Consider the following 27,503-nt stretch of genomic DNA (forward strand, 5'->3'; position numbering starts at 1 on the left):
GACTAGTATTTTGAAAGTTATATACTATGAAAACATGATTGCTGACATGCAGAAAAATGTTTGGGTGGAGTTTTCCTTTAAACGCTAGCAATGGCTGCCAGTCCTGACTCGAATGGGAACTGCCATCTATGTATTATATTTCCATGGTTTGCCTTTCGCAAATTTCTAAATACAATCGGGAGAAAAATGTACAGTTTGGAAAGCAAATGCCTACTGCTGAAAAGATACGATTAATCTGTCTGCTAATAATTTCTTTCTCAACGATGTTTGAGCGATTCTGAGCGAACAGCACCGGTGAGAAAGCAAGGCCTCATCGTCAACACTGGGTTAGCTAGTGCCACTGGAACGTTTATTTAGTAGCCTACTGAAGCCTTTAATATATATATATATATTCCTACTAATATGTGCAATCTGTGTCATTGGCCTGTTTGCATTCTAGACCAGGATGTTTTATTGGTCTCAGTTTGTCACTGTCAGAGTAGACACTTATTTCAGTCATTTGTGGTATTAAATAAATATTCTAATATTGTTTTCTGTCATAAATGACAAAGAATTGCATGAAATGCGTTCATAAACCCTTTTTTTACCCTGCTAAAAACCTTTGTGTAGAAATGTTTAAAACGCCTCTGCTCGACTGTATCCCACTATGCAAACGAGATTATAGATGCACGCAAATGCTTTAATATAAAGGGAATAAAACATTAAAAAAACTCAAAACATCTTCTGCAGGTAGTCCCCCGGCTATTTAAGTAATATAAGATTCGACAAGTTTAACAATCAGGTTTGATTTTATACACTTTATACACTATAAGTATTATGTCAGTGAAATCCTATAGCAAGGGCCTTCAAACTTAAAACAATTTTAACACCATCAATTTACTGTGTTATCAATAATGATATGAAAACCATGTGTCTGTTGTGAGTGAGATTGAAACGGGATTTAACACATCTAGGTGTGGCTGAACAGACATCTTGATGTAATTTACTCTATGTCTCCCCGGGACGAGTGAAGGGAAAGTCAAACAAAAGGCCCTTGTTCTCTTCTCCTCTCTTCTCTCCCACTCACGTCTCTGTTGGGGTAGTCCCAGGAGAAGAAGACCAGCTCCACTCCGTGCACCGTGCAGTTCACTGTCAGGGGCTCGCCCTGCTTCAGCACTGTCTTAGACGCATTGATGTAGGCGTCGATTGTCTCCGGGACTAACTCAAGAAGTGTGTGGAGAGAGAGGGAGAAAGGAGAAGAGGGAGGGAGGGAGGCAGAGAGCAGGAAGGAGAAAAATAGTTCATTGTTATTTTTGAGTCTGACATACAACAGCTTGATAGCCTTTTAAGTGAGACCAATAGATGAATACCCTTGTGCAATTCTGCAATACTTTGTTTAATTCAGACATGCACATCAACAATGCTGTACAGTACAGTGCATGTAATTACAACCCGGGCAACATTTACATGGAGGTTGCATTATTGTAATATTGATGTTGATTAATGTGCATTGTCCCCTATAAATGAATAAATAAACAAGCTATAGGTTTGAGCAGACAATAGTGTTCTTGTCTATACCAGCCCCATCGCCGAACCCCTGCCGCTTCCAGGTACCCACCAACAATACTTAAGACGTAGAATTCCTGGGACTCTTTCTCCTCTCCTTTCAGCTCCCCACGACACACATAGGTCCTGTCCTCCAGGGATGCCCTGTAGCCCTCACTGGGGATGTAGACCCCTTTTAGGTGCATGTTACTGTCCGTCTCGTAGAGGGTGACGTTGATCTGGGGGTTGGTGACCACACAGGGGATGGTCCCCTCCTCGCTGGTCTTGGTCACCATGCCGTGGGAGCTCTCAATGAACCACACTTCAGGGTCTGTGTGGAGGAGAGGAAGACTTAGCTGGAGGGATAAGATAAATAATTTCACACCATGTGAGAGATAAGAAGATTTTATTCATATCATGATTGAACCAAGATATTTAGGCCTAAGAGCTGAGATTGCTGTTACAATATATCATATTTACCTGGGAATTGGGAACAAAACATTTGATTTAGCTAACCTAGGTTAATATCTGTGACAGAGTGTATAGTTATGACGGTGTTCTCACCCGGCACAAAGACTGCCACCTCTCTAGCCTCGTCCGTCAAAGCCTCGGCACAGACGTACACTCCTGTGTGTCTCCACGTCACGTTGTCCAGAATGAGAACACTGGTTGTGTTCTGGTTCTCCACTCCAAAATAGGGAATGTCGTCATTCCGCTTGAACCTCCATCCGACTGTCCCCCAGCTAGAACAGGTGAAGATCATGGAGTCGCCCGGTGTCATGACGACCTCGCTGTTGCTAGGGGAGATCTCCAAGCAACGGTACTCAGGGCAGAAGTGCAAAAGAGCTGCAGTCAACACAAACAAGGAAAGATCAGGTTTGGGGTCAAACAGCTAGATCCCCAGGTCAAGGGTCAAAGGTTAATATAGCAATAACAACTCAGAAATCCATCCAATTACACAGTGATGAGGGATGTGAAGAGTCTGGAGGTGAAAGGAGGAGGGATGATAATTATATTTTTAAACTGTTACAGGCTCTTTGCCTTCCATATTAAAGAACACCGGCAACAATCTCAATGGCAACTTAACTGACCAGGAAAGACTCCAGTCAATACAGTATATTTTTATGGTATTTCATTAGGTTGTTCCTCTCACCTGTTAGTAGGGCTGTCAGATGGAGAGTGGACACTCTGACACTCCTCATGGTGACAGGCTGCAGGAGAGATGTATTCTGCAAACATATTCAAAATAAAAACACTGAATAATGTCATCTACATGATAGCCCTTGTTTTTATTCACTACATTCCTCCCAGTATATTGAGCTTTACCCGTGTGTTAAAGACAAAACCCCACACACACTCCCCACCCAGTCAAAGGTTGATTCACAGTCAAAGGCTGATTTGACAAACAAGTTGATTGAGAGAGAGATATAGATGACTCCAAGGCTAGGGTCCGGGTGTTGTTCCCTCCTACGTTGCTTAACCAGTGAGCTCAGTCATCATGATGACAGCTCAGAGCTCTGGGCATGGGGAGAGCAGGACTCACAGTTGGTCCGAACATTAATATCTCTTTACATACACAACTGATACGCTCATATCATGATGGATATATTTTACCCCTGGAAGACCAACAGGGTTAGGGTTAACAAAGTTGGGAGCTTACAATATAAATCACGTCATGACTGCACAATCTGTTCCTTATCCAAAAATACTATTTGCCACAGAAAGAGCCCTGGCCTAATCATGGAAATAGAATAAACAGAATAGATGTGGCTCTTAGAATACAATGTAAGTTCACTCCCCTCTCAAAAAAGAGATGTGGATTTCTGAACACAACATTCCGGTTCTATGTTCTGAATGGGTTCAGAGGAGAGGTATGTGATGGCTTGCTGAACACGGACAGAACAATGTTGGAGAGTTTTTGTTCTTGTTTTGCCCGTGTTCTGTCCAACTAACAAACAGGTCAGTGTGAGCCTCTCCTTAACACTCAGTCAGAAACAATGCTGCAGGGTCTTAAACTATTCAACTGTTGTGTCCAACCACTAATTGGTTTCCAAGTAAACAAATGTAAGTAGGCAAAAGGGGTGACCACAAAACAGCAACAACAAACCAGATTTGAGGTTTTGTTTATAAACTGGTGGTGTGCTATGGTGATACAATGTTTGAAAACTCAACGCTGAGGCAAAATCTTAAATGATACCCTACTCCCCCATATAGTTCACTACCAGACGCCTTTAGTAACATTCCAACATATAGTTCACTACCAGACCCCTTTAGTAACATTCCAACATATAGTTCACTACCAGACCCCTTTAGTAACATTCCAACATATAGTTCACTACCAGACCCCTTTAGTAACATTCCAACATATAGTTCACTACCAGACCCCTTTAGTAACATTCCAACATATAGTTCACTACCAGACCCCTTTAGTAACATTCCAACATATAGTTCACTACCAGACCCCTTTAGTAACATTCCAACATATAGTTCACTACCAGGCCCCTTTAGTAACATTCCAACATATAGTTCACTACCAGACCCCTTTAGTAACATTCCAACATATAGTTCACTACCAGACCCCTTTAGTAACATTCCAACATATAGTTCACTACCAGACCCCTTTAGTAACATTCCAACATATAGTTCACTACCAGACCCCTTTAGTAACATTCCAACATATAGTTCACTACCAGACCCCTTTAGTAACATTCCAACATATAGTTCACTACCAGACCCCTTTAGTAACATTCCAACATATAGTTCACTACCAGACCCCTTTAGTAACATTCCAACATATAGTTCACTACCAGACGCCTTTAGTAACATTCCAACATATAGTTCACTACCAGACCCCTTTAGTAACATTCCAACATATAGTTCACTACCAGACCCCTTTAGTAACATTCCAACATATAGTTCACTACCAGACCCCTTTAGTAACATTCCAACATATAGTTCACTACCAGACCCCTTTAGTAACATTCCAACATATAGTTCACTACCAGACCCCTTTAGTAACATTCCAACATATAGTTCACTACCAGACCCCTTTAGTAACATTCCCCCATATAGTTCACTACCAGACGCCTTTAGTAACATTCCAACATATAGTTCACTACCAGGCCCCTTTAGTAACATTCCAACATATAGTTCACTACCAGACCCCTTTAGTAACATTCCAACATATAGTTCACTACCAGACGCCTTTAGTAACATTCCAACATATAGTTCACTACCAGACCCCTTTAGTAACATTCCAACATATAGTTCACTACCAGACCCCTTTAGTAACATTCCAACATATAGTTCACTACCAGACCCCTTTAGTAACATTCCAACATATAGTTCACTACCAGACCCCTTTAGTAACATTCCAACATATAGTTCACTACCAGACCCCTTTAGTAACATTCCAACATATAGTTCACTACCAGACCCCTTTAGTAACATTCCCCCATATAGTTCACTACCAGACCCATTTAGTAACATTCCCCCATATAGTTCACTACCAGACCCCTTTAGTGACATTCGAGATGCAGACCTATTTTGTTACTTTAAAGGCAGAGGTCAATATGTGTCAAAGGTGGCATGGCTCATCCCTCACAGACCACATACAGCCAATAACAGAGCAGGAATGTATTCCTGAGTAAACACTTCATCATAATCTTGGAAGACAGAGGGAGAGATCTAGAACATGGAGAATGTGACAGAAGCAGGGAAGTAGGGGTGGAGGGGAGGAGGACAGGAGGGGTGGTTGTTGTTGTGGTGGAGGGGTGCAGCAGCAGACTTCTGGAAACTGTTAAGGATAGATTACAGGCCTGTATGCAGGACGAGGGTGGGAAACAGAGAGAGGGTAGAAGAAAGGAGCCTTGGGAAGAGAGGGAAGAGAAGGATGAGGATGAGGAAAACCTTTGAAAGAGTCAGTGGATAAAAAAAACACCTTCAAAATTATTTGGGGTATTAAAATGTGTTTATTTCTATTTTGAACTGGATGACTGAAAGTGTACAATTAAAAGCATGTGTAGTAAAACTTCTCCAAATTCTAATCTAATCATGATACATCTGTGGCACAAGGCAAACTTTTATTAATTGTCCCATACATTATATTCAGGTTGAAATACTGTAAATGTATGAACTGTTCTGTTAGAAGTAAATAACAGAATCATAAAACATGCTGAAAAAAAGTATTAGTATTTGTCTGCTTCACTGTAAAGCTTACTGTAAACCACTTTGGGTATTGTAGCCTATGAAAGGTTCTAAATAAATAATATGAATTTCTTATAATGTTAAATCCCCTGATTACCCAGCTAACAGTTCATCGAACATAGATCCAGTGCATCTTTAGAGCTTGAAGCCTGTGTAAAGAAACTAGCACCTCCATTCCCCAAACTGAAACTCTTAAACTATTCCAACAACATGACTCGTACATTTCCTTCCCAATCTCCATCACCCTGATACTAGCTAGGGCCCCGTGTCATGTTTGATTGATTCCCGTTTTAGGTTTTTGTTGTTGTTCTCTCTCTCACACACACACACACACACACACACACACACACACACACACACACACACACACACACACACACACACACACACACACACACACACACACACACACACACACACACACACACACACACACACACACACACACAGGGCACACACACAGGCACACTTACTGGCAAGCATGCACACACACATTCACAAAGACACTCACAAGCACACATGCACACACCCCCATACACCACACACATTCCACAAACACACACACACAAACACACACACACACACACACACACACACACACACACACACACACACACACACACACACACACACACACACACACACACACACACACACACACACACACACACCCCTCTGTGTCACTGGTGTACAGTACAGTTCAAGTTCCCACAGTGTTCATGTGAAACGTTCCCAGGCCCGATGATCCACTGGGGACAGTGGCAGGACCACCAGGGCCCAGAGGTCACGCTGTCCCAGAAGGCCATGCGTCAAAACACTCAGAGAGCGACTGGCTACCCGGGAAACCACACATGTCACCTCAGTGTCACAGAAGATTGAAGATTGTACGATGATGAGTGTCAAATTTGGTGACAGCAGTGCACGTGTCACTTGGTTCACGGAGTGAACTCCGATTATAGCTATTATGACAGTGATTAATAACGTCATTGAGCATGCAAGGGAAAACTGCTGTGGAACACTAGAAAACAAATGACTGTTTTACTGCAAATGAATTACATGACATTCCTTGCATCTTACTTCAAACCACATGTAACCTAACCCTTCAATGAGAAACTGTAATCTCTGCCAGTTTGATCTTGTTTTAGGTGTTGAAAGGACTTCAGAGGAGGTGTGTGTGTGTGTGTGTGGGGAGGGGGGGGTAGTGGACATGAGAAGGGTGGTGTGTTCCCTGGTGGTCCAGTGAGGACGTTGGTTTGAATGAGGGTCTTTGAGGAAGAAATTGACCAGTAAACCCTAAGGAGCTGACCGGGACAAACCATCTGAGATCAGAAGGCCAAAACATCCCAGTGGAAAGGTCTTTAGAGTTGGCATCAGAGGTGACCCTTAGGATAGATAATCACTCTCACTGCTTGTGCTTAGGGCATTAACATGCTTCTGGGAAAGACAGACTGCATCAGGGACTCTGTGGTTTTATAGAATGAGGCTGTGAGACTGTGTAAGAAGATACACATGTGCAGTGTAGATCCTCTGACCCTCTCATCACGCTTCATAACGCTTCCTAAAGCTCCATTCCTCACTCAGAGGCTTGACCTGGACATACAGTTGAATTCAGAAGTTTAAATACACTTAGGTTGGAGTCATTAGAACTAGTTTTTCCACCATTTCTTGATAACAAACTACAGTTTTGGCAAGTCGGTTAGGACATCTACTTTGTGCATGACACAAGTCAATTTTCCAACAATTGTTTACAGACAGATTATTTCACTTATAATTCACTGTATCACAATTCCAGTGGGTCAGAAGTTTACATACACTAAGTTTGTCTTTAAAAAGCTTGGAAAATTCCAGAAAATTATGTTATGGCTTTAGAAGCTTCTGATAGGCTAATTGACATAATTTGACTCAATTGGAGGTGTACCTGTGCATGTATTTCAAGGCCTACCTTTAAACTCAATGCCTCTTTGCTTAACATCATGAGAAAATGTAAAAAAAAATAGCCAAGACCTCAGAAAAGAAATTGTAGACCTCCACAAGTCTGGTTCATCCTTGGGAGCAATTTCCAAACGCTTGAAGGTACCACGTTCATCTGTACAAACAATAGTACGCAAGTATAAACACCATGAACGTACTTTGGAGCGAAAAGTGCAAATCAATCCCACAACAACAGCAAAGGAACTTGTGAAGATGCTGGAGGAAACAGGTACAAAAGTATCTATATCCACAGATAAAAGGAGTCGTATATCGACATAACCTGAAAGGCCAGTCAGCAAGGAAGAAGCCACTGCTCCAAAACCGCCATAAAAAAAAGCCAGACTACGATTTGTAACTGCACATGGGAACAAAGATCATACTTTTTGGAGAAATGTCCTCTGGTCTGATGAAACAAAAATAGAACTGTTCGGCCATAATGACCATCGTTATGTTTGGAGGAAAAATGGGGAGGCTTTCAAGCTGAAGAACACCATCCCAACCTTGAAGCGGGAATGTGATGAAGCTGAAATAAATAATTCTCTCTACTATTTTTCTGACATTTCACATTCTAATAATAAAAAATGGTGATCCTAATTGACCTAAAACAGGAAATTTTGACTTAGATTAAATGTCAGGAATTATGAAAAACTGAGTTTAAATGTATTTGGCTAAGGTGTATGTAAACGTCTCACTTCAACTGTAGGTATGTGTATATATACAGTATGTATGTATGTATGTATGTATGTATGTATGTATGTATGTATGTATGTGTGTGTGTGTGTGTGTGTGTGTGTGTGTGTGTGTGTGTGTGTGTGTGTGTGTGTGTGTGTGTGTGTGTGTGTGTGTGTGTGTGTGTGTGTGTGTGTCTGTGTCTGTGTCTGTGTCTGTGTCTGTGTGTGTGTGTGTGTGTGTGTGTGTGTGTGTGTGTGTGTGTGTGTGTGTGTGTGTGTGTGTGTGTGTGTGTGTGTGTGTGTGTGTGTGTGTGTGTGTGTGTGTGTGTGTGTGTGTGTGTGTGTGTGTGTGTGTGTGTGTGTGTGTGTGTGTGTGTATGTATGTTACTTTACTGCTCTAGGGATGTAATTATTGTTTGGATAACCTTATTTACTATTACGTATTGATTCACATTTTATTTTAAATTGTTTCACTCTTCATGAGATCCGCAATGCAGAGAACGCCGGAAGAAGAATGAACATTTAATTACCACAGTGAATTATTGTAATGTTTGTTCATGTGTTAGTTAATCCCATAAAGGATGGGTTGCCAATTGGTGATTTGACACAAAAATACAATTTCATTCATTCATTAATTCGTTCATCTGCAGTTGAAGCTGTTGATCCCAAAGGAGATGGATAAAATACATTGACTTGGACCATAGTGACTTGATGCACATGAAGCAACACTGTTGAGTAACATTGGACAATGTCACAATCACCACACTAACCACAATTGGAATCGTACAATCTTGTTATCATTAGGGAGGTATGAGTATTTTGGTATTATGGTATTTTGTTAGGATCCCCGTTAGCTGTTGCAAAAGCAGCAGCTATACCTCCTGGGGTCCACACAAAATCTGAAACATGACATAATACATACAGCTCAAGAACCGAACTACATATCAATACATACACGCAAACTATCTAGGTCAAATAGTGGGGAGGCGTTATGCCGTGAGGTGTTGCTTTATCTGAAACCAGGTGTGCCATTTATTTGAGATGGAACAGAGTTCCATGCAATAATGGCTCTATATTTATTGAACCTTTATTTAACTAGGCAAGTCAGTTAATAACAAATTCTTATTTTCAAGTGCTGCCTGTTCAGGGGCAGAACAACAGATTTGTACCTTGTCAGCCCGGGGGTTTGAACTTGCAACCTTCTGGTTACTCGTCCAACACTCTAACCACTAGGCTAACCTGCCGCCCCGGCATGCCTTCTTTAATTTGTTCTCTGTCCTGGGCCATGTGCTGCTTAACTAGCTCTTTCGTCTCAGCACTGGACCAAATGACTGGACAATAATCAAGATTAGACTAAACTTGACCTGCAGAACTTGTTTTTGGAGGGTGCTGTTAAAAAAGCAGAACATTTTCTTTTACGGATAGACCTGTCCCCATCTTTACAACCATTGCATCTATATGATTTGACCATGACAGTTCACAATCTAAGGTAACGCCAAGTAATTTAGTCTCCTCAACTTGTTTAACAGCCACACCATTCATTACCAGATTCAGCTGAGGTCTAACATTTAGGGAATGATTTGTACCAAATCCAATGCGCTTAGTTTCAGAGATGTTCAGGACTAGTTTATTACTGGCCACCCATTCCAAAACAGACTACAACTCTTTGTTAATCTCTCTTGGGTACGGGGCAGTATTTTCACCCACGAATGAAAAGCGTGCCCAAAGAAAGCTGCCTGTGACTCAGGCCCAGAAGCTAGGATATGCATATAATTGGTAGATTTGGATAGAAATCACTCTAAAGTTTCTAAAACTGTTAGAATATTGTCTGTGAGTATAAAACAACTGATATAGCAGGTGAAACCCTGTCATAGGACTTTCAATTAGGTTTCTATGGGATGCCCTTATTATTAGGAACCTGCTTGCAGTTCCTATGGCTTCCACTAGATGTCAAAAGTCTTTAGGAATTGTTTGAAGTTTTTCTTTTGAGAAATGAAGAAGTAGTGCTATTCATTGTAAGTGTCACTCCTGGTGGACTCTACTGTTTTGATGCGCGTGAACTGGAACGTTGATTTTATCCGGTATTGGAAACAGTTTATTCCTTCTTAAATTGTATTGATTATTTACATTTTAGGGTACCTGAGGTTGGATTAGGAACATTGTTTGAAATGTTTGGACCAAGTTTACAGGCAATTTATTAGATATTTTTGTAGGCATGTTGGGCGAGTTGAAACCGGTGTATTTCTGAATCAAGCGCACCAAATAAATTGACATTTTTGGGACATTATCGAACAAAAGGACCATTTGTGATGTTTCTGGGACATTTTGGAGTGCCAACTGAAGAAGATCTTATAAGGTAAGGCATGATTTATATCGCTATTTCTGACTTTTGTGCGCACCTGCCTGGTTGAAATATGATTTTCATTTGTTTGTATGCGGGGCGCTGTCCTCGGATAATCACATGGTTTGCTTTTGCTGTAAAACCTTTTTGAAATCTGACACAGCGGCTGGATAAACAAGAAGTTAACCTTTTTGGGATAAGGGGCAGCATTTTCACTTTTGGATGAATAGCGTGCACAGAGTGAACTGCCTCCTACTCTGTCCTAGATGCTAATATATGCATATTATTAGTAGTGTTGGATAGAAAACACTCTGACACTTTGAATGATGTCTGTGAGTATAACAGAACTCATATGGCAGGCGAAAACCTGAGAAAAATCCAACCAGGAAGTGGGACATCTGAGGTTTGTAGTTTTCAAAGCTTGACCTACCGAATACACATTGAGATATGGATGAGGTTGCACTTCCTAGGGCTTCCACTAGATGTCAACTGTCTTTAGAAACTGGTTTGAGGATTCTACTATAAAGGAGGGGCTCATGAGACCTCTTTGAGTCAGTGGTCTGGCAGAGAGCCTTGGTGTCATGACGCGCGCTCCCGACAGAGTTACCTCTCGTTCCAATGCTTTTCTGAAGACAAAGGAATTCTCCGGTTGGAACATTATTGATGTTTTATGTTAAAATCATCATCTTCATGTTTCATGTTTCTAAAGGACTGTAACGGAACTTTTAGAGTTTTTGTCTGGATGAAGTGCCTGCGCCTCATGAAGATGGATTACTGGGCTGAACACGCTAACAACAAGTGGCTATTTGGACATAAATGATGGACTTTATGGAACAAATCAGTCATTTATTGTCAAACTGGGATTCCTTGGAGTGCCTTCTGATGAAGATCATCAAAGGTAAGTGAATATTTATAATGCTATTTCTGACTTCTCTTGAGTCCAACATGGCGGATATTCCTCTGGCTGTTTTGGGTTCTGATTGCCGTTCTCAGATTATTCTTTTTCCGTAAAAATAAAAATGAAATCTGACACAGCGGTTGCATTAAGGAGAAGTCTATCTTTAATTCTATGAATAACACTAGTATCTTTTATCAATGTTTATTTTGGGTATTTCTGCAAAATCACCGGATGTTTTGGAATCAAAACATTACTGCACATAAGGCGCCAATGTAATCAGAGATTTTTGGATATAATTATGCATATTATCGAACAAAACATACATGTATTGTGTAACATGATGTCCTATGAGTGTCATCTGATGAAGATCATCAAAGTTTAGTGATTCATATATATTTCTGCTTTTTGTGACTCCTATCTTTGGCTGGAAAAATGGCTGTGTTATTTTGACTTGGCAGTGATCTAACATAATCATATGTTGTGCTTTAGCTGTAAAGCATTTTTTTTAATTGGACACGATGGGTAGATTAACAAGAAGTTTATCTTTCATTTGCTGTATTGGACTTGTTAATGTGTTACATATTCCTAAAAAATATTTTGGAATTTCAGCGGAATGTTCTCGAGGGGTTCCGACCGTCCCACCTGCTCATAAGAAGTTAAAGAAAACCTTTTGAGTTCTATGAGATAGATAGCTCTGAATCTACGATATGGCAGAGTTTGAAAAGCCATAACACATACATTTTCTCAGCAACAGGTTATGGTCAAAAATATCAAAGGCTGCACTGAAATCTAACAGTACAGCTCCCACAATCTATTATCAATATATTTTAACCAATCATCAGTCATTTGTGTCAGTGCAGTACATGTTGAGTGTCCTTCTTTATAAGCATGCTGAAAGTCTGTTGTTAATTTGTTTACAGAGAAATAGCATTGTATTTGGTCAAACAATTTTTTCCAACAGTTTGTTTAGCAAGCTTATAGGTCTTATGTTAGAAACAGTAAAAGCTGCTTGATGTCACAATTATAATTTGTTTCCATGGTAAGCAATGTTCTTTCTTCATTGGGATGCTACAATTGAAGGGTGTTATCAGGCTTAAGTGGTCAAATACAGTGATCTAGTACTTGATGTCCCATTCCCCCATTGGCCATGGGTGAAGAAAAGTGTTTGCGTTAGAGATGTCATTGTAATCCCCATGCAGAATAAACTGTGTTCCCAGAGCGTACATTTTCCCAGGGATGCTGGTATTCCCAGCATTCATTACTAACCCCACCACACTCAAAGTGTCACCCCCCCCATCCCCCTGACATGGAAGATGGTTCGACCCACCCCACCAGGGAGCATGCAGGCGGCCAGGCCCATGCACAGGCCAGGATACAGTTAGTGTGTAAACTGACTTCCCTCGGCAGCCTTTAAACTTTCTGTATCTCTGGGGATTATCTATATATACTGTGCCGTGTTTGAGTTAGACATCTGGCAATGATGTTGCAGTCAGTATATGATGAGGTGGGAACCACTTTCCCAATCACATTTTCAACCGAGAGTTTTCCTTACTGAGTGAGTGTGTCCCGAGGGGAAGCGGGAAGCAGTGTTTGAAACAAAAAAAAAGACGTTCAAGAACAAAAGACAGAAATGTTTCCAAAAAGCTTTTCTGAGCACATCTGGAGAGCCTTGACTTCCTGTATGGGGAAACATGCAGCCCTGTGTGGGTGTGAGGGGGTGATGAATCAGTGATGCTGCAGACCACGGAGACCACTGGCCAGACACATAGCACAGGCCAGAGACTGAACACAGCACAGGCCAGACACTGAACACAGCACAGGCCAGAGACTGAACACAGCACAGGCCAGAGACTGAACAAAGCACAGACCAGAGACTGAACACAGCACAGGCCGGAGACTGAACACAGCACAGGCCAGAGACTGAACAAAGCACAGACCAGAGACTGAACACAGCACAGACCAGAGACTGAACACAGCACAGACCAGAGACTGAACACAGGCCAGAGACTGAACACAGCACAGACCAGAGACTGCACAGAACAGAGACTGAGCACAGAACAGAGACTGAGCACAGACCAGAGACTGAACACAGCACAGACCAGAGACTGAACACAGCACAGACCAGAGACTGAACACAGCACAGACCAGAGACTGAACACAGCACAGACCAGAGACTGAACACAGCACAGACCAGAGACTGAACACACAGACCAGAGACAGACCAGAGACTGAACACGGCACCAGAGACTGAACACAGCACAGACCAGAGACTGAACACGGCACAGACCAGACAGACCAGAGACTGAACACAGCACAGGCCAGAGACTGAACACAGCACAGACCAGAGACTGAACACAGCACAGACCAGAGACTGAACACGGCACAGACCAGAGACTGAACACAGCACAGACCAGAGACTGAACACAGCACAGACCAGAGACTGAACACAGCACAGACCAGAGACTGAACACGGCACAGACCAGAGACTGAACACAGCACAGACCAGAGACTGAACACAGCACAGACCAGAGACTGAACACGGCACAGACCAGAGACTGAACACAGCACAGACCAGAGACTGAACACGGCACAGACCAGAGACTGAACACGGCACAGACCAGAGACTGAACACAGCACAGACCAGAGACTGAACACGGCACAGACCAGAGACTGAACACAGCACAGACCAGAGACTGAACACAGCACAGACCAGAGACTGAACACAGCACAGACCAGAGACTGAACACGGCACAGACCAGAGACTGAACACGGCACAGACCAGAGACTGAACACGCACAGACACAGGAGACACACGGCACAGACCAGAGACTGAACACAGCACAGACCAGAGACTGAACACAGCACAGACCAGAGACTGAACACAGCACAGACCAGAGACTGAACACAGCACAGACCAGAGACTGAACACAGCACAGACCAGAGACTGAACACAGCACAGACCAGAGACTGAACACAGCACAGACCAGAGACTGAACACAGCACAGACCAGAGACTGAACACAGCACAGACCAGAGACTGAACACAGCACAGACCAGAGACTGAACACAGCACAGACCAGAGACTGAACACAGCACAGACCAGAGACTGAACACGGCACAGACCAGAGACTGAACACAGCACAGACCAGAGACTGAACACAGCACAGACCAGAGACTGAACACGGCACAGACCAGAGACTGAACACGGCACAGACCAGAGACTGAACACAGCACAGACCAGAGACTGAACACGGCACAAGAAAACTAGAGACAGAGAGAAGCACAACACAAAGGACAAGACAGGTTGAAACAGACAAATCAACACATTCCAACGTGAAAACTCGACACAGGACAACACAAGGGACAGAATATGAATCAGATCAAACACATTGTGGAACAGAAGAACAAGAGATAATAGAACACAACCTCAGACGTTACAAACAAAACAGAGAGGTGACACACTTACAGGCTGAACACAGTTTATGATACAATACAGAGAACAAACACAAAGCTTACTGTCTATCCTCAACATGTGTACAAGACAGGAACAAAGCAAACCTCTAGAACTTTGTGGTCACCTTTTTTTCATTACAGAACTGTGCAGTGATATAACTAGTGTAGTGGTCAATAGTATGACTAACAGCAAAAACTATACAGTACATGGAGGGGACAACTTCCAAATCACAAAACTAATAGTAGCATACGTGTACACATCATTGTCATCCCCCAGCTCTTTCTGGAGCCCTCTTGAGATAACAGAGTCAGTCTCTGACATTGACCCTAAAGCAGGCCCTTGGCATAGTCTGTGGGAAAAAATGTTTTATCCAGAGAGTCCTTGTTAAAATAAGCCTCTTTTTTTTATCATTCCTCACAGAGGAACTCAATCCCCCTGAGACAAGACTCCTGGTCTCTGAGCATCTGAACCACAATGAACTGCTTCCAGCCCCCCTCTCTCACCTAACGCTGCCTCAACCTAAGTCTTATCCTCTTTGACTTACCCACTGGGCACAGATGTCATTTCAACATCTAGTTTGAATTTATATTGAGTTTTCAACTAACTTGAATTAGTTGGGGGGGTAAGAGTCAATTCCCTGATGTTGATGACTTTTTGCAAATCCAATCAGTTTTCCACGTTGATTCAATGTCATCACATTAACTTTTTGCTGTTAAATGACATGCTAACCAAGTTGATTCAGCCAGTTCTTGCCCAGTGGGTAAGGAGAGACAGTAAAACTAAGGTCTGACATGCCCAAACCCACACCCAAAATAGGGAGATTTTTGTGTGAGATTTCAGTCCAGATATATAGTATCTTCAGCATGCTATACATACTGTACACGGCAGTACATTTCATCTACTGTGGCACTGGGTGCGTGGTCTATACAGTACAGTACCTCACTATTCTCACAGAGAATTTCCAGTAGGACATCCAAACTTGTAGTATATTCAAGGTTTAAAAAAATATTTTTTATTTCCGCTTAAAAAGGTCTGACTTGATTTGCCCTGACGAAGAAATGTATGAACCCCTACAACAATGTCAGTTAATTATAATCCACATAATGATTCACATTTCCTGTTGATGCAGTTTTGTTTTCAAGCTGTGAGAAACGAGTCAAATGAACATATGCCACCTGTACCATAACCACTCTGTCAGTCTGTGAGAGGGGATATAAGTAACACTACTAGTGTAGGACCATTTTCCATCCATAACTGTAGTGTGTAAACAACATGTCACTGGAACACAGATGTATTCTATTGCAGATACATCTACATGACAGTTGTTTAACATTCTTGAATTGACCTATTTCTACAAGTGACGCATTTATTATTAGGTTTGCACTTTGGGTTTGATCATGGCTGTAAGAACGGCTTCAGAAGTGCCAGACAACACAGACTAAACCAGAAAGACTTCACCATCGCGGAAATTCCATACATTTTTCGCACTACTGAAAGTTGCCTCACACTGTGTCGCAGTGTCTTTGGCAAATGAACTGTAACTTGTGTTTATAGGACCAACAACACCTTGTTAACTCTTAGCTCTACAAGCCTAACGGATCTTAGCTTTCCAGCAATTATACTACTGACCTTTTGGTAAGGGTCACACAGATAATCTTCTACAGACTAACTGTTACAGTGCAGTATTCAGACCCCCTTGACTTTTTCACAATTTCTTACGTTACAGCCTTATTCTAAAATTGGTTGAATTGTTTTATTCCCTCATCAATTTACACACAATACCCCATAATGACAAAGAAAAAACTGTTTTTCCCCCAAATTTCTGCAAATATATAAAACAACAACAACTGAAATATCACATTTACATAATTATTCAGACACTTTACGCAGTACTTTGTTGAAGCACCTTTGGCAGCGATTACAGCCTAGAGTCTTTGCACACCTGTAGTTTCTCCCATTCCTCTCTGCAGATCCTCTCAAGCTCCATCAGGTTGGATGGGGAGTGTTGCTGCACAGCTGTTTTCAGGTCTCTCCAGAGATTTTCAAATCGGGTTCAAGTCCAGGCTCTGGCTGGGCCACTCAAGGACATTCAGCGACTTGTCCCGAAGTCACTCCTGCGTTGTCTTGTCTGTGTGCTTAGGGTCATTGTCCTGTTGAAAGGGGAACCTTTGCGCCATTCTGAGGTCCTGAGCGCTCTGGAGCAGGTGTTCATCAAGGATCTCTCTGTACTTTGATTTGTTCATCTTTGCCTCGATCCTGACTAGTCTCCCTGCCACTGAAAAACATCCCTGCAGCATGATGCTGCCACCACCATGTTTCACCTTAGGGATGGTGCCAGGTTTCCTCCAGACGTGAAGTTTGGCATTCAGGCCAAAGAGTTCAATCTTGGTTTCATCAGACCAGAGAATCTTGTTTCTCATGGTCTGAGAGTCTTTAGGTGCCTTTTGGCGAACTCTAAGCAGGCTGTCATGTGCCTTTTATTGAGGAGTGGCTTCCGTCTGGCCACTCTACCATAAAGGCCTGATTAGTGGAATGCTGCAGAGATAGTTGTCCTTCTGGAAGGTTCTCCAATCTCCACAGAGGAACTCTGGAGCTCTGTCAGAGTGACCATGAGGTTCTTAGTCACCTCCCTCACCCAATTACTCAGTTTGGCCAGGCGATCTGCTCTAGGAAGAGTCTTGGTGGTTCCAAACTTCTTCCAATTCCGAATGATGTAGGCAACTGTGTTCTTGAGTTCCTTCAATGCTGTAGAAATATTTTGGTACCCTTCCCCAGATCTGTGCCTCGACAAAATCCTGTCTCTGAGCTCTACAGACAATTAATTTGACCTCATGGCTTGGTTTTTGCTCTGACATGCACTGTCAACTGTGGGACCTGTCCATATATGGTCCCAAAGTTGACAGTGCATGTCCAATCAATCAATTGAATTTACCACAGGTGAACTCCAATCAAGATGTATAAACATCTCAAGGATGATCAATGGAAACAGGATGCATCTGAGCTCCATTTCGAGTCTCATAGCAAAGGGTCTGAATACTTACGTAAATAAGGTACTTCTGATTAATAAAAACCTGTTTTTGCATTGTCATTATAGGGTATTGTCTGTAGATTGCTGAGGATTTGTATTTATTTAATGCATTTTATAATAAGGCTTTAACGTAATAGAAAATGTGGAAAAAGTCAAGGGGTCTGAATACTTTCCGAACGCACTGTAACTTCCATCTCTGTACAGTACGTGTACTACAGCTTCTGCCAAGATGTCTGCACCTTCGTGGCACAGGTGGTAGTGTGGTAGTGTAAGCTAGGGACGTTGATTAATGCACCACTCCAGCTGTTCCCCCTAAATCACAACATTACTATCAAAGTCCAAGATGCAAATTGAACGAGACATTAGAGGAATGCAAAGAAACTGATATGTTAACAAAAAGTCCCTTGCTCTAATTTTTCCCCTTCTCAAAATTCACCGTAGTGGTGTTGGATTATCATGGGTAAACATATCTGGTGTCTGAACTGAAGGGCCCTACCGCAACAGAAGTGTGTCAGACTTGTTGTTTGGGAAGTTGTGGGTTCAGGCTAGCTCCTATATACATGAAGCTGAAAATGCTGTCGAGAAGGCTGGGGAGGGGAGGGGAGGGGAGTGGAGTGGAGTAGAGTAGAGTAGAGTAGAGTAGAGTAGAGTAGAGTAGAGTGGAGTAGAGTAGAGTAGAGTGGAGTAGAGTGGAGTAGAGTAGAGTAGAGTAGAGTAGAGTAGAGTAGAGTAGAGTAGAGTAGAGTAGAGTAGAGTAGAGTAGAGTAGGGAAGAGGAGGGAAGAGGAGGGAAGAGGAGGGAAGAGGAGAAGAGAGGGTAGGAGAGGAGGGAAGAGGAGAGGGTAGGAGAGGAGAGGAGATGATAAGGTAGGAGAGAAGGGAGAGGAGAGGAGTGGAGAGGAGGGGAACTGAGAGGAGAGGAGGGGAGAGGAGAGGGTAGGAGAGGAGGGGAGAGGAGGAGAGAAGGTAGGAGAGGAGAGGGGATGGTAGGAGAGGAGGGGAAATGAGGGGGTTATGGTAAAACCAGTGTTTTAAAGGGGTGCTAGTCTTCAGATGTGGCTGATGTTTGATATCTGATTAATGATCTTGTTTGCGGCTCATTTGAAAAACAAAATGAAGGAAAAGGCTTGAAAAGCATTAACAAGGAAAAATCTATCTATCTATCTATCTATCTATCTATCTATCTATCTATCTATCTATCTATCTATCTATCTATCTATCTATCTATCTATCTATCTATCACTTCCAATGGGACATCATCATTTGTGTCTGTGAGGCCAGCCAACGATATAATGTTATAAAAAGACTAAGGGCAGAGTTCCAGTAAAATGACAACTGAACCCTTAGTGAAGTCTTCCCACTCAGAGGGACAATACCGGATGTAGACACTGAAAACTAACCCCAGCCCTCTCCCCTCTACACCCTCATCCCACTTCACTAAGCCCTTCCCATCTGGCAAGTCAAACACCCCTCACCCCCAGCCCAAACACTTAAAGGAATAGCAGACCCCCCCCATCCTATAACCTTCCCCGGCCCCGTGAGAAATAGAGGACACCTACACACACACACCCCAAATAAAGGAAAGAAAAAGAAACAGATGAATACAATTACAGCTCTGACTGGCTTTAAATTCATCTAGTTTTCCATGGCAGCTTCCAACAATACAGCAGAGAGAGAGAGTCAAGAGAGAGAAGAATGAGAGGAGAGAGAGAGAAATGTCAGAGAGAGAGAGAGAGAGAGAGGGAGAAGAATGGAGAGAGAGAGAGAGAGGAGAGTTAGAGAATCACTAAAACAATACAGAAATACACTACACAAAAAAGAGAGCAGTCAGAAATCAGAGAGAAGAGAGAGAGAGAATTATCTATCCAAAATGGAGATGAGAGAGAGAGGGTAGGAGATGAGAAACCACCCTCTTCAAAATGAGATGATATAAACCACTTGGAGCAGGCCAAAGAGAGTCTGGGAGAATAAAGAGAAAAACATATGCATGAGAATCAACTATTAAAGAGAGAGAGAGAGAGAGAGAGAGAGAGATCAAATATATCTAGAGAGAGAGAGACAAGAGAGAGATGTTTGTGCATCACAGCAGCTTTAGTCTCTGGGGGTCAACTGACCTTACAGATTAGACATATTCAAATGAAACAATCATTTTTCTGTTTTTATTAAGATACTCATACAGTGGTTATTTTGTCTTTCCATCCCTAAGACAAAGCCGTATTACTCTGTAACAAAGCCTTATTTTTAAAAATATGTTTAATTTAAATTAAACCTAAATTGTTATTTACAATGACCCGGACGACGCTGGACCAATTGTAAGCCGCCCTATGGGTGTAGTGAGGTGCGTACTGGCGGCAGAGAAGTCAGGCGCAGGAGAGCGAAAATTGATTTACAACGGTGTCGTTTAATATCCATAAACCACCGTCAACAGAACAATACAATAAATGGGTCAAACAGAACCTGGTAAATACCTGCTCACCAAGCATAAGCACTACAAGAAACAATTACCGACAAGGACATGGGGGGGAACAGAGGGTTAAATACACAACATGTAATTGATGGAATTGGAACCAGGTGAGATGGAAGACAAGACAAAACCAATGGAAAATGAAAAGTGGATCAGCGATGGCTAGAAGGTCGGTGACTTCGTCCACCGAACGCCGCCCAAACAAGGAGAGGGACCAACTTCAGCGGGAGTTGTGACAATGGGACTCGGCCGGATGTGATACAGCCTGGATCCAAACCGGGGACTGTAGTGACACCTCTTGCACTGAGAGGCAGTGCCTTAGACCGCTGCGCCACTTGGGAGTACTCTGTGTTATTACTCTGTTACAAAGCCTTATTACTCTGTTACGGAACCTTATTACTCTGTAATTAAGCTTTTATGAACCCTATTTCTAATGTCCTCCTCCACAGCTCGATAGCTGGCACACCCTCTCTCAGATATGATGCAGCTGCTTCTCTTAGTGTTGTTGTGTGGGAGGTGGGACAGAAAGGAGTGGTCATTAGTGGCCTATGTTCTAATGACTCTGTCAGTGGAATGGTTAGTACTGAGGAAGGAGGGAGGAGGAGGAGGGAGGTGGTGGAGGAGGAGGAGGAGGTCGGATGTAGAAGAGTGGTCATTGGTGGTCTGTGTTCTAATGACTGTCAGCGGAATGGTTAGTACTGAGGAGCAGGAGGAGGGGGGAGGAGGAGGAGGAGCAGGAGGGAGGAGGAGGGAGAAGGAGGAGAATGAGGAGGAGGAGGGAAGATGAGGAGTAGGAGGAGTAGGAGGAGGTAGAGGAGGAGAATGAGGGGAGGAGGAGGGAGGACGAGCAGGGAGGTGGAGGAGGAGGATGAGGACGAGGAGTGAGGAGGAGAATGAGGAGGAGGAAGGCATATGCTTGGAGTAGCGGGCTCTGGCCTTACTGGAGTCAGAGTGGTATCTCTTAGTCCAGAAGTATGAAGGTCATACATAATGAATCAATGGATGATTGACCACTGGGAGATGATTGACAAATTATTTGTTCTGGGGATAACAGGAAGATGAGGCTTGCAGTGTTGATCTCTACTGTAAGGCTTGTGTTGGAGTAAAAGTTTAAATGGCAACACTTAGAGAGAGAGAGCTAAATGCCAAGTGGTAGCCTTTATTAGTACCAATATCTAAACAGCATTAGTGTATGTTCTTGATTCTAAACAAGTATTGCTTTGACTGAAAAATATCAATCACTGTATAGACAGCATGGGGCTTATTCAATTTGCTGCAAAACTTGTAGCTATAAGTTACCACACTGGTACTTCAGACCGTATGGGGTAGTGTCTGTGAGCCGCCTGTTGAATTAGATACACTGCATGTCTTCTGCATGGCCATAATGTAAAGCACATTTCTCAATTTAGCTGGCACCTAGGAAGCACTGCTCTGAGAGCTGGGACACAGCTGACGACCAATGGGGGAGGGGAGCGGAGGAGGGGAGGGGAGGGGAGGGGAGGGGAGGAAAGGAGGAGGAGAAGAAGGGATGGGAGGAGAGGAAGGGGTTTAGAGGAGGGGAGAGGATGGGATGGGAGGAGAGGGAAGGGGTTTAGAGGAGGGGAGAGGATGGGATGGGAGGAGAGGGAAGGGGTTTAGAGGAGGGGAGAGGATGGGATGGGAGGAAGGGAAGGGGTTTATGGGAGGGAGGAGGGGAAGGGGTTTAGAGGAGGGGAGATGATGGGAAGGGATGGGGAGGGGAGAGGGGATGGGAGGGGGGAAGGGGTTTAGAGGGGGAGGGAAGGGATGGGAGGATGGGATGGGAGGAGAGGGAAGGGGTTTAGAGGAGGGGGAGGGAGGATGGGATGGGAGGAGAGGGAAGGGGTTTTAGAGGAGGAGAGAGAGGATGGGATTTAGGGAGGAGAGGGAAGGGGTTTAGAGGAGGGAGAGGAAGGGATGGGAGGAGGAGGGGGGTTTAAGGGTTTAGAGGAGGGGGGAGAGGAAGGGATGGGGGAGGAGGGGGTTTAGGGAAGGGGTTTAGAGGAGGGGAGAGGAAGGGATGGGAGGAGAGGGAAGGGGTTTAGAGGAGGGAGAGGAAGGGATGGGAGGAGAGGGAAGGGGTTTAGAGGAGGGGAGGGGAAGGGATGGGAGGAGAGGGAAGGGGTTTAGAGGAGGGGAGAGGAAGGGATGGGAGGAGAGGGAAGGGGTTTAGAGGAGGGGAGAGGAAGGGATGGGAGGAGAGGGAAGGGGTTTAGAGGAGGGGAGAGGAAGGGATGGGAGGAGAGGGAAGGGGTTTAGAGGAGGGGAGGGGAAGGGATGGGAGGAGAGGGAAGGGGTTTAGAGGAGGGGAGAGGAAAGGGAGAGAGGAAAGGGGAGAGGGGAGGTCTGTACACTCTTAGAAAAAAGGGTAGCAAAAGGGTTCTTCGGCTGTCCCCATAGAATAACCAATTTTGGTTCCAGGTAGAACCCCTTTTAGTTCCCGGTAGAACCTTTTAGTTCCATGTAGAACCCTCTGTGTTGTAACCAAAAAAGGGTTCTTCAAAGGGTTATCCTATGGGGACAGCCGAAGAACCCTTTTAGGTTCTAGATAGCACCTTTTTTCCAGAGTGTAGTACTACATCAGAGCAGGGAGAACTCTCTCTCTCCCCAACATACCAACCCCCTGACACACTGTAAGAAAAAATCCCCACAACGCTCAAAACTTGTCTTAATTTAAACTTTTGGACGTTTTAGAACGTGAGAGAGAATAGATTTAGCGTAGGTTTAACATAGCATGTGAGTGATAAACTGCTCTAAGATAGAGGAGAATTATAAAACAATACATTAAAACATTCATTCTAAAATAATATGAACACAATTCTTTAAGATGCATGCAATAAATATCCAAACGTCTCGTGACAAGATGGTTTCCCAAGATAAAGAACTGTCCTTCAAAGAGGAAGGGAGACAACATAAAACATACTAACATCGGTTCTATCAAAAGGAACCATTTGCATTACAGTGCTTGAGTGTTGTCTGTTTGTGGCACTACACCGGCATACCAAACGCTTAGAGCACGTAGTCATGGATAAGCAGTCTCAGGAGGACAACGTCTGTTGGATGACAGAGTAACATTCCACACATGTTTGTGTTATGAGAAGAGATGACTACTATAACCCTGCAGTATGTCATATGTATGCCAGCTCAACAACGGAGACCTCCACAGTGATGGGGTCTGTGGGGATGAGTCAGAGAGCAGTATGTTCCTATGCATGTCTCTTCTATGGCGGGATGACACAGATACAACTCACTGGTTTGCAAGAGCCACACGCTCACCACGAACAGAGTTTAAACTACGTAGTACACTTATTAACATGAACACTTTATTGGTCAAATGCACACAAGCTCCAGACAAAATGTGACTTCCGCTTTCAACCCAACCCCTCCGAAAGATACACACACATACACACACCAGAGGAGGCTGGTGGGAGGAACTATAGGAGGACGTGCTCATTGGAACGGCTGGAATAGAACAAATGGAACCGTATTAAACACATCAAACATATGGAAACCACACGTTTGAGTCCATTCCATTCCAGGCACTACAATGAGCACATCCTCCTATAGCTCCCCCCACCAGCCTCCTCTGCCACACTGGGCTCCCGGGAAACACTATGTGGTTTAACAACACAGAGTTGTCTCCTCAACTGAAGACTGAGGACTCCAATGACGTGAATGACGCTATGATAATGCTCCATGGCTGTGAGTGGCTCCCCTGTGTAGCTATGCGTACAAGATTGATTCTGTTAAGGTCATTCACACAGGGATGTAGGGCACCAATGATTCACTGGTGGGGACCGGCGCTTCACCGAGGGTGAGTTGAGAGAGCTGTACAAACAGCCCCTTTAGCACTAACGCACAAAGTGGCCAAGGTACACAGTGTGTGCGTTCGTGTGTGTGTGTGTCAGACACCCCGGGACTCCTTGTCAAGCGTATCGTCTATAGTGAGAATGTAAACATTGTTAAAGTTCCGTGGCGGCGACAGACAAACAGACATGTGTACAGAGATGCTCCACCATGTTGTAAAATACCTCTACAACCAAGGTGTTGTTGACTCAGGTTCGTCACTCCATAGACATTCAAATGTGTAGAATGTGCATACAAGTGTAAGCATCACAAGCATACCCCCAACACACACACACACACACACACACACACACACACACACACACACACACACACACACACACACACACACACACACACACACACACACACACACACACACACACACACACACACACACACACACACACACATTCACAAGGGTGTAAGTCTGACAAGATATTTCATGATATTAAACAGACATTTCGGTATGCACAATTCAGCAAAAATAAATAAATATCCTTTGACAATCATTGTAGAATAAATATGTTTTAAGACGAGATGGCATTATCCAGTTGTGGACAGCTACAGTACAGTAGTGCATGACTGAGGTGACTGAGGTGACACACATTAGTTGGATTACTTCTAATGGGATCTCTGTCTCGACTGATTTTTATTTACACTTCCTTCATGTCCAGTAAATCAGTCTCTATTATAGCTGTAAAACATGTGTTAGTCAAGGTGAGAAAACTGTAAAGAGCCAATAAGACGGGATATCCTCTTACCTTCACTGTATCAGTTCTCTGCTGTGTCTTGGCTCCTAAAACATAATCGAGTCTCTGTTAGTGTCTCTTTTTCTCTCTCCCTCTTTTCTTCTCTCTCCCTCTTTTTCTCTTTCTCTCCAACGCTCTCTCTATCAGAGAAGTGCTCTAGCCGGCGGTCAGTCGCCTTCTGAGGACGGAGTCTCCAGCCAGTTGTGTTTTTAGGGGTTGGACTAGATCCCTCTGAAGTGCAGGGCTGTAGTGTTGTGGGTTAGAGTTACTCTCCAGTGTCCTGGGAGTTCCACCAGAGGAGGGACCACTCTGAGCTCTCTGGTTACATAGTCACATCACAGGGGATCGCCTCTCCTCTCCTCTCCTCTCCACTCCGCTCCGCTCCTCTCCTCTCACACACTGATAAAGCCAGCCTACTGCTCTGCCGAACAGTGAACAGAGACATACACTCTGTCTCTCTCTCAGAGGATAGTGTCAGTGGTCCACAACTGTTGAGCCTCTAACACACGGAGAGGGGGAGAGAGATGGAGGGAGAGAGAGAGAGAGTGAGAGGGGGGAGGGAGGGCCAGGGAGGAAGACAGAGGGCGAGATGTAGAGAGAAGGGGATAACTGAGGAAAAGAGTAAGAGAAAAACACACTGAAGGGATTTGTTTTGAGGTGTAACTGTAGCAGTTCCGACAGTCTCCACTAGCAACAGGACTGGACTACACCTAGGAGTCAAAATAAGCACAAGAGTTAGAGAGAGAGAGAGAAAGAGAGAGGAGAAAGAGAGATAGAGAAAGAGGGAGAAAGAGAGAGAAAGGTAGAAAGAGAGAGAGGGAGAAAGAGAGAGAACGAGAGAGAGAGAGAGAGAGAGAGAGAGAGAGAGAGAGAGAGAGAGGTCCACAAGAAAACACCTCAGTGCCAGGCTATAGAAATAAAATAAAAAACAAGTCTCTCTTTCTCTCAGTGGAATAACTCAGCTTCACTTTCTGTAATATTCACCCCAGCTGCATAAAGTATGAAAGAGAGAGAACAGCAGGTTTGAGACCACAGGAGGTTTGTATGGTGCATAGGAGCTCTGTTTTCAACTTGAAAGAATGTCTCTCTCTTACAGTCACACCTTCCCTCTCTTCATCTCACCCCCCTGCCTCTGTTTCTTTCTGTGTCTCGCTCTCTCTCCCATCGTCATAAAAATAACCGTTTTAAAATGGAAAGAAGACGGGGTGGCCGGGCATGCGTGCGGTTGAGTCTTTTTCTGCAGTAGCATGGACTCAACAACATTATGAAACGTTGTTGCTCTTGCAGCAGCAGCACACATCAAAATAGAATGAATAGAATTGGACGCGCTAACCCTGACAATTTGACTGGTAAACGCATGGGTACACTCGCAATAGATCCCCACACTGGAGGTGTCATAATACCCATAAAACCTAGTGGTCCAACAGGGAAATGCTAGGACTGTCACAGAGAGAGGTACAGGGGAGCGTTGGAGAGAGAGTTCGTAATGTGTGTATGTGTGCATTTGAATTCTAGCTAATCACTGCCACTAATACGCCTGACGAGCTTAGAATGAACTAATTATCAAGCCCTTGATTGGCGTATCAATGTGTTACTACTGGGCTGGAACAACATATTCAAACATCTCCAAAACCAGGTATAATAAGAAACCCTGATTTACTGGTGACCAAGGACGTGTTTTAACTGCAGAGAACATGCGGATCAGGAGATGAATCAGCTGACAGAGGACGCAGAGAGGAGTGCATGTATGTAGATGTCTCTACCCAATACATTATCTAAAGACAGCCCTATCTCCTGTTTCTGTGGTGTGAGGCAGCTTGACGTACAAGTACACCCCCTGGACAGGAGGTTAGTCTGTTGCAGGGCTTTGAATACCTAAAACATACGGCGTGTCGTCCCTACTATGTTGTCCATTATTTCCAGATGATGTACAGAGGGTCTGCGTTTATCCCTTACGAATAGTAGAGGTTAATACTGTCCGCTACGGGTTGCCAGAAAAGCAGCACAGCTACTGTGGATTTAAATCATTTGACTTATCTTTTGAAGGCATTCACGTGATAAGGATTCTGGGGATTATGGGTAAAAGAAAAGGACATATCGCATCAGTTGGAGGAGATTAAGAAGCGTACTGATGGGCCAGAGAAGATGTCAGACACAGCCCTCTGCAACTACCTGAGAGTATGGTAGTAGTAGTCCTTCGGTCACCACATGGTGCTCAGATCAATGGCTATTTTCACTGACAGTTCTGCAAATTTTCTAATGGATATTTATTTATTTATCTTACTTTTTGCTGTGCCACCATTTTTTTCAATTGGTGTTTCAAAAGATCTTG

At 43.6% G+C, this 27,503-nt stretch overlaps 1 protein-coding gene across 3 annotated transcripts in view; it reads right to left on the minus strand.

Annotated features, from left to right (window-relative positions):
* Nucleotides 1-25,584, minus strand: part of LOC118383741 (platelet-derived growth factor receptor beta-like) — a 41,560-nt gene extending 15,976 nt beyond the window's left edge. For all 3 annotated transcript variants that reach the window (XM_052488173.1, XM_052488174.1, XM_052488172.1), the window contains exons 1-5: nt 25,184-25,584; nt 2,678-2,753; nt 2,089-2,370; nt 1,598-1,855; nt 1,067-1,197 (exon numbers count right to left, since the gene is read on the minus strand). In XM_052488173.1, coding sequence (XP_052344133.1) covers nt 1,067-1,197; nt 1,598-1,855; nt 2,089-2,370; nt 2,678-2,726 — 720 coding nt within the window. In that variant the 5' untranslated portion in view covers nt 2,727-2,753; nt 25,184-25,584. The remainder of the gene's footprint in view (nt 1-1,066; nt 1,198-1,597; nt 1,856-2,088; nt 2,371-2,677; nt 2,754-25,183) is intronic.
* Between the last annotated feature and the right edge of the window lie 1,919 nt (nt 25,585-27,503).

Source organism: Oncorhynchus keta, chromosome 30 (assembly GCF_023373465.1).
Source record: "Oncorhynchus keta strain PuntledgeMale-10-30-2019 chromosome 30, Oket_V2, whole genome shotgun sequence".
Taxonomy (NCBI): domain Eukaryota; kingdom Metazoa; phylum Chordata; class Actinopteri; order Salmoniformes; family Salmonidae; genus Oncorhynchus; species Oncorhynchus keta.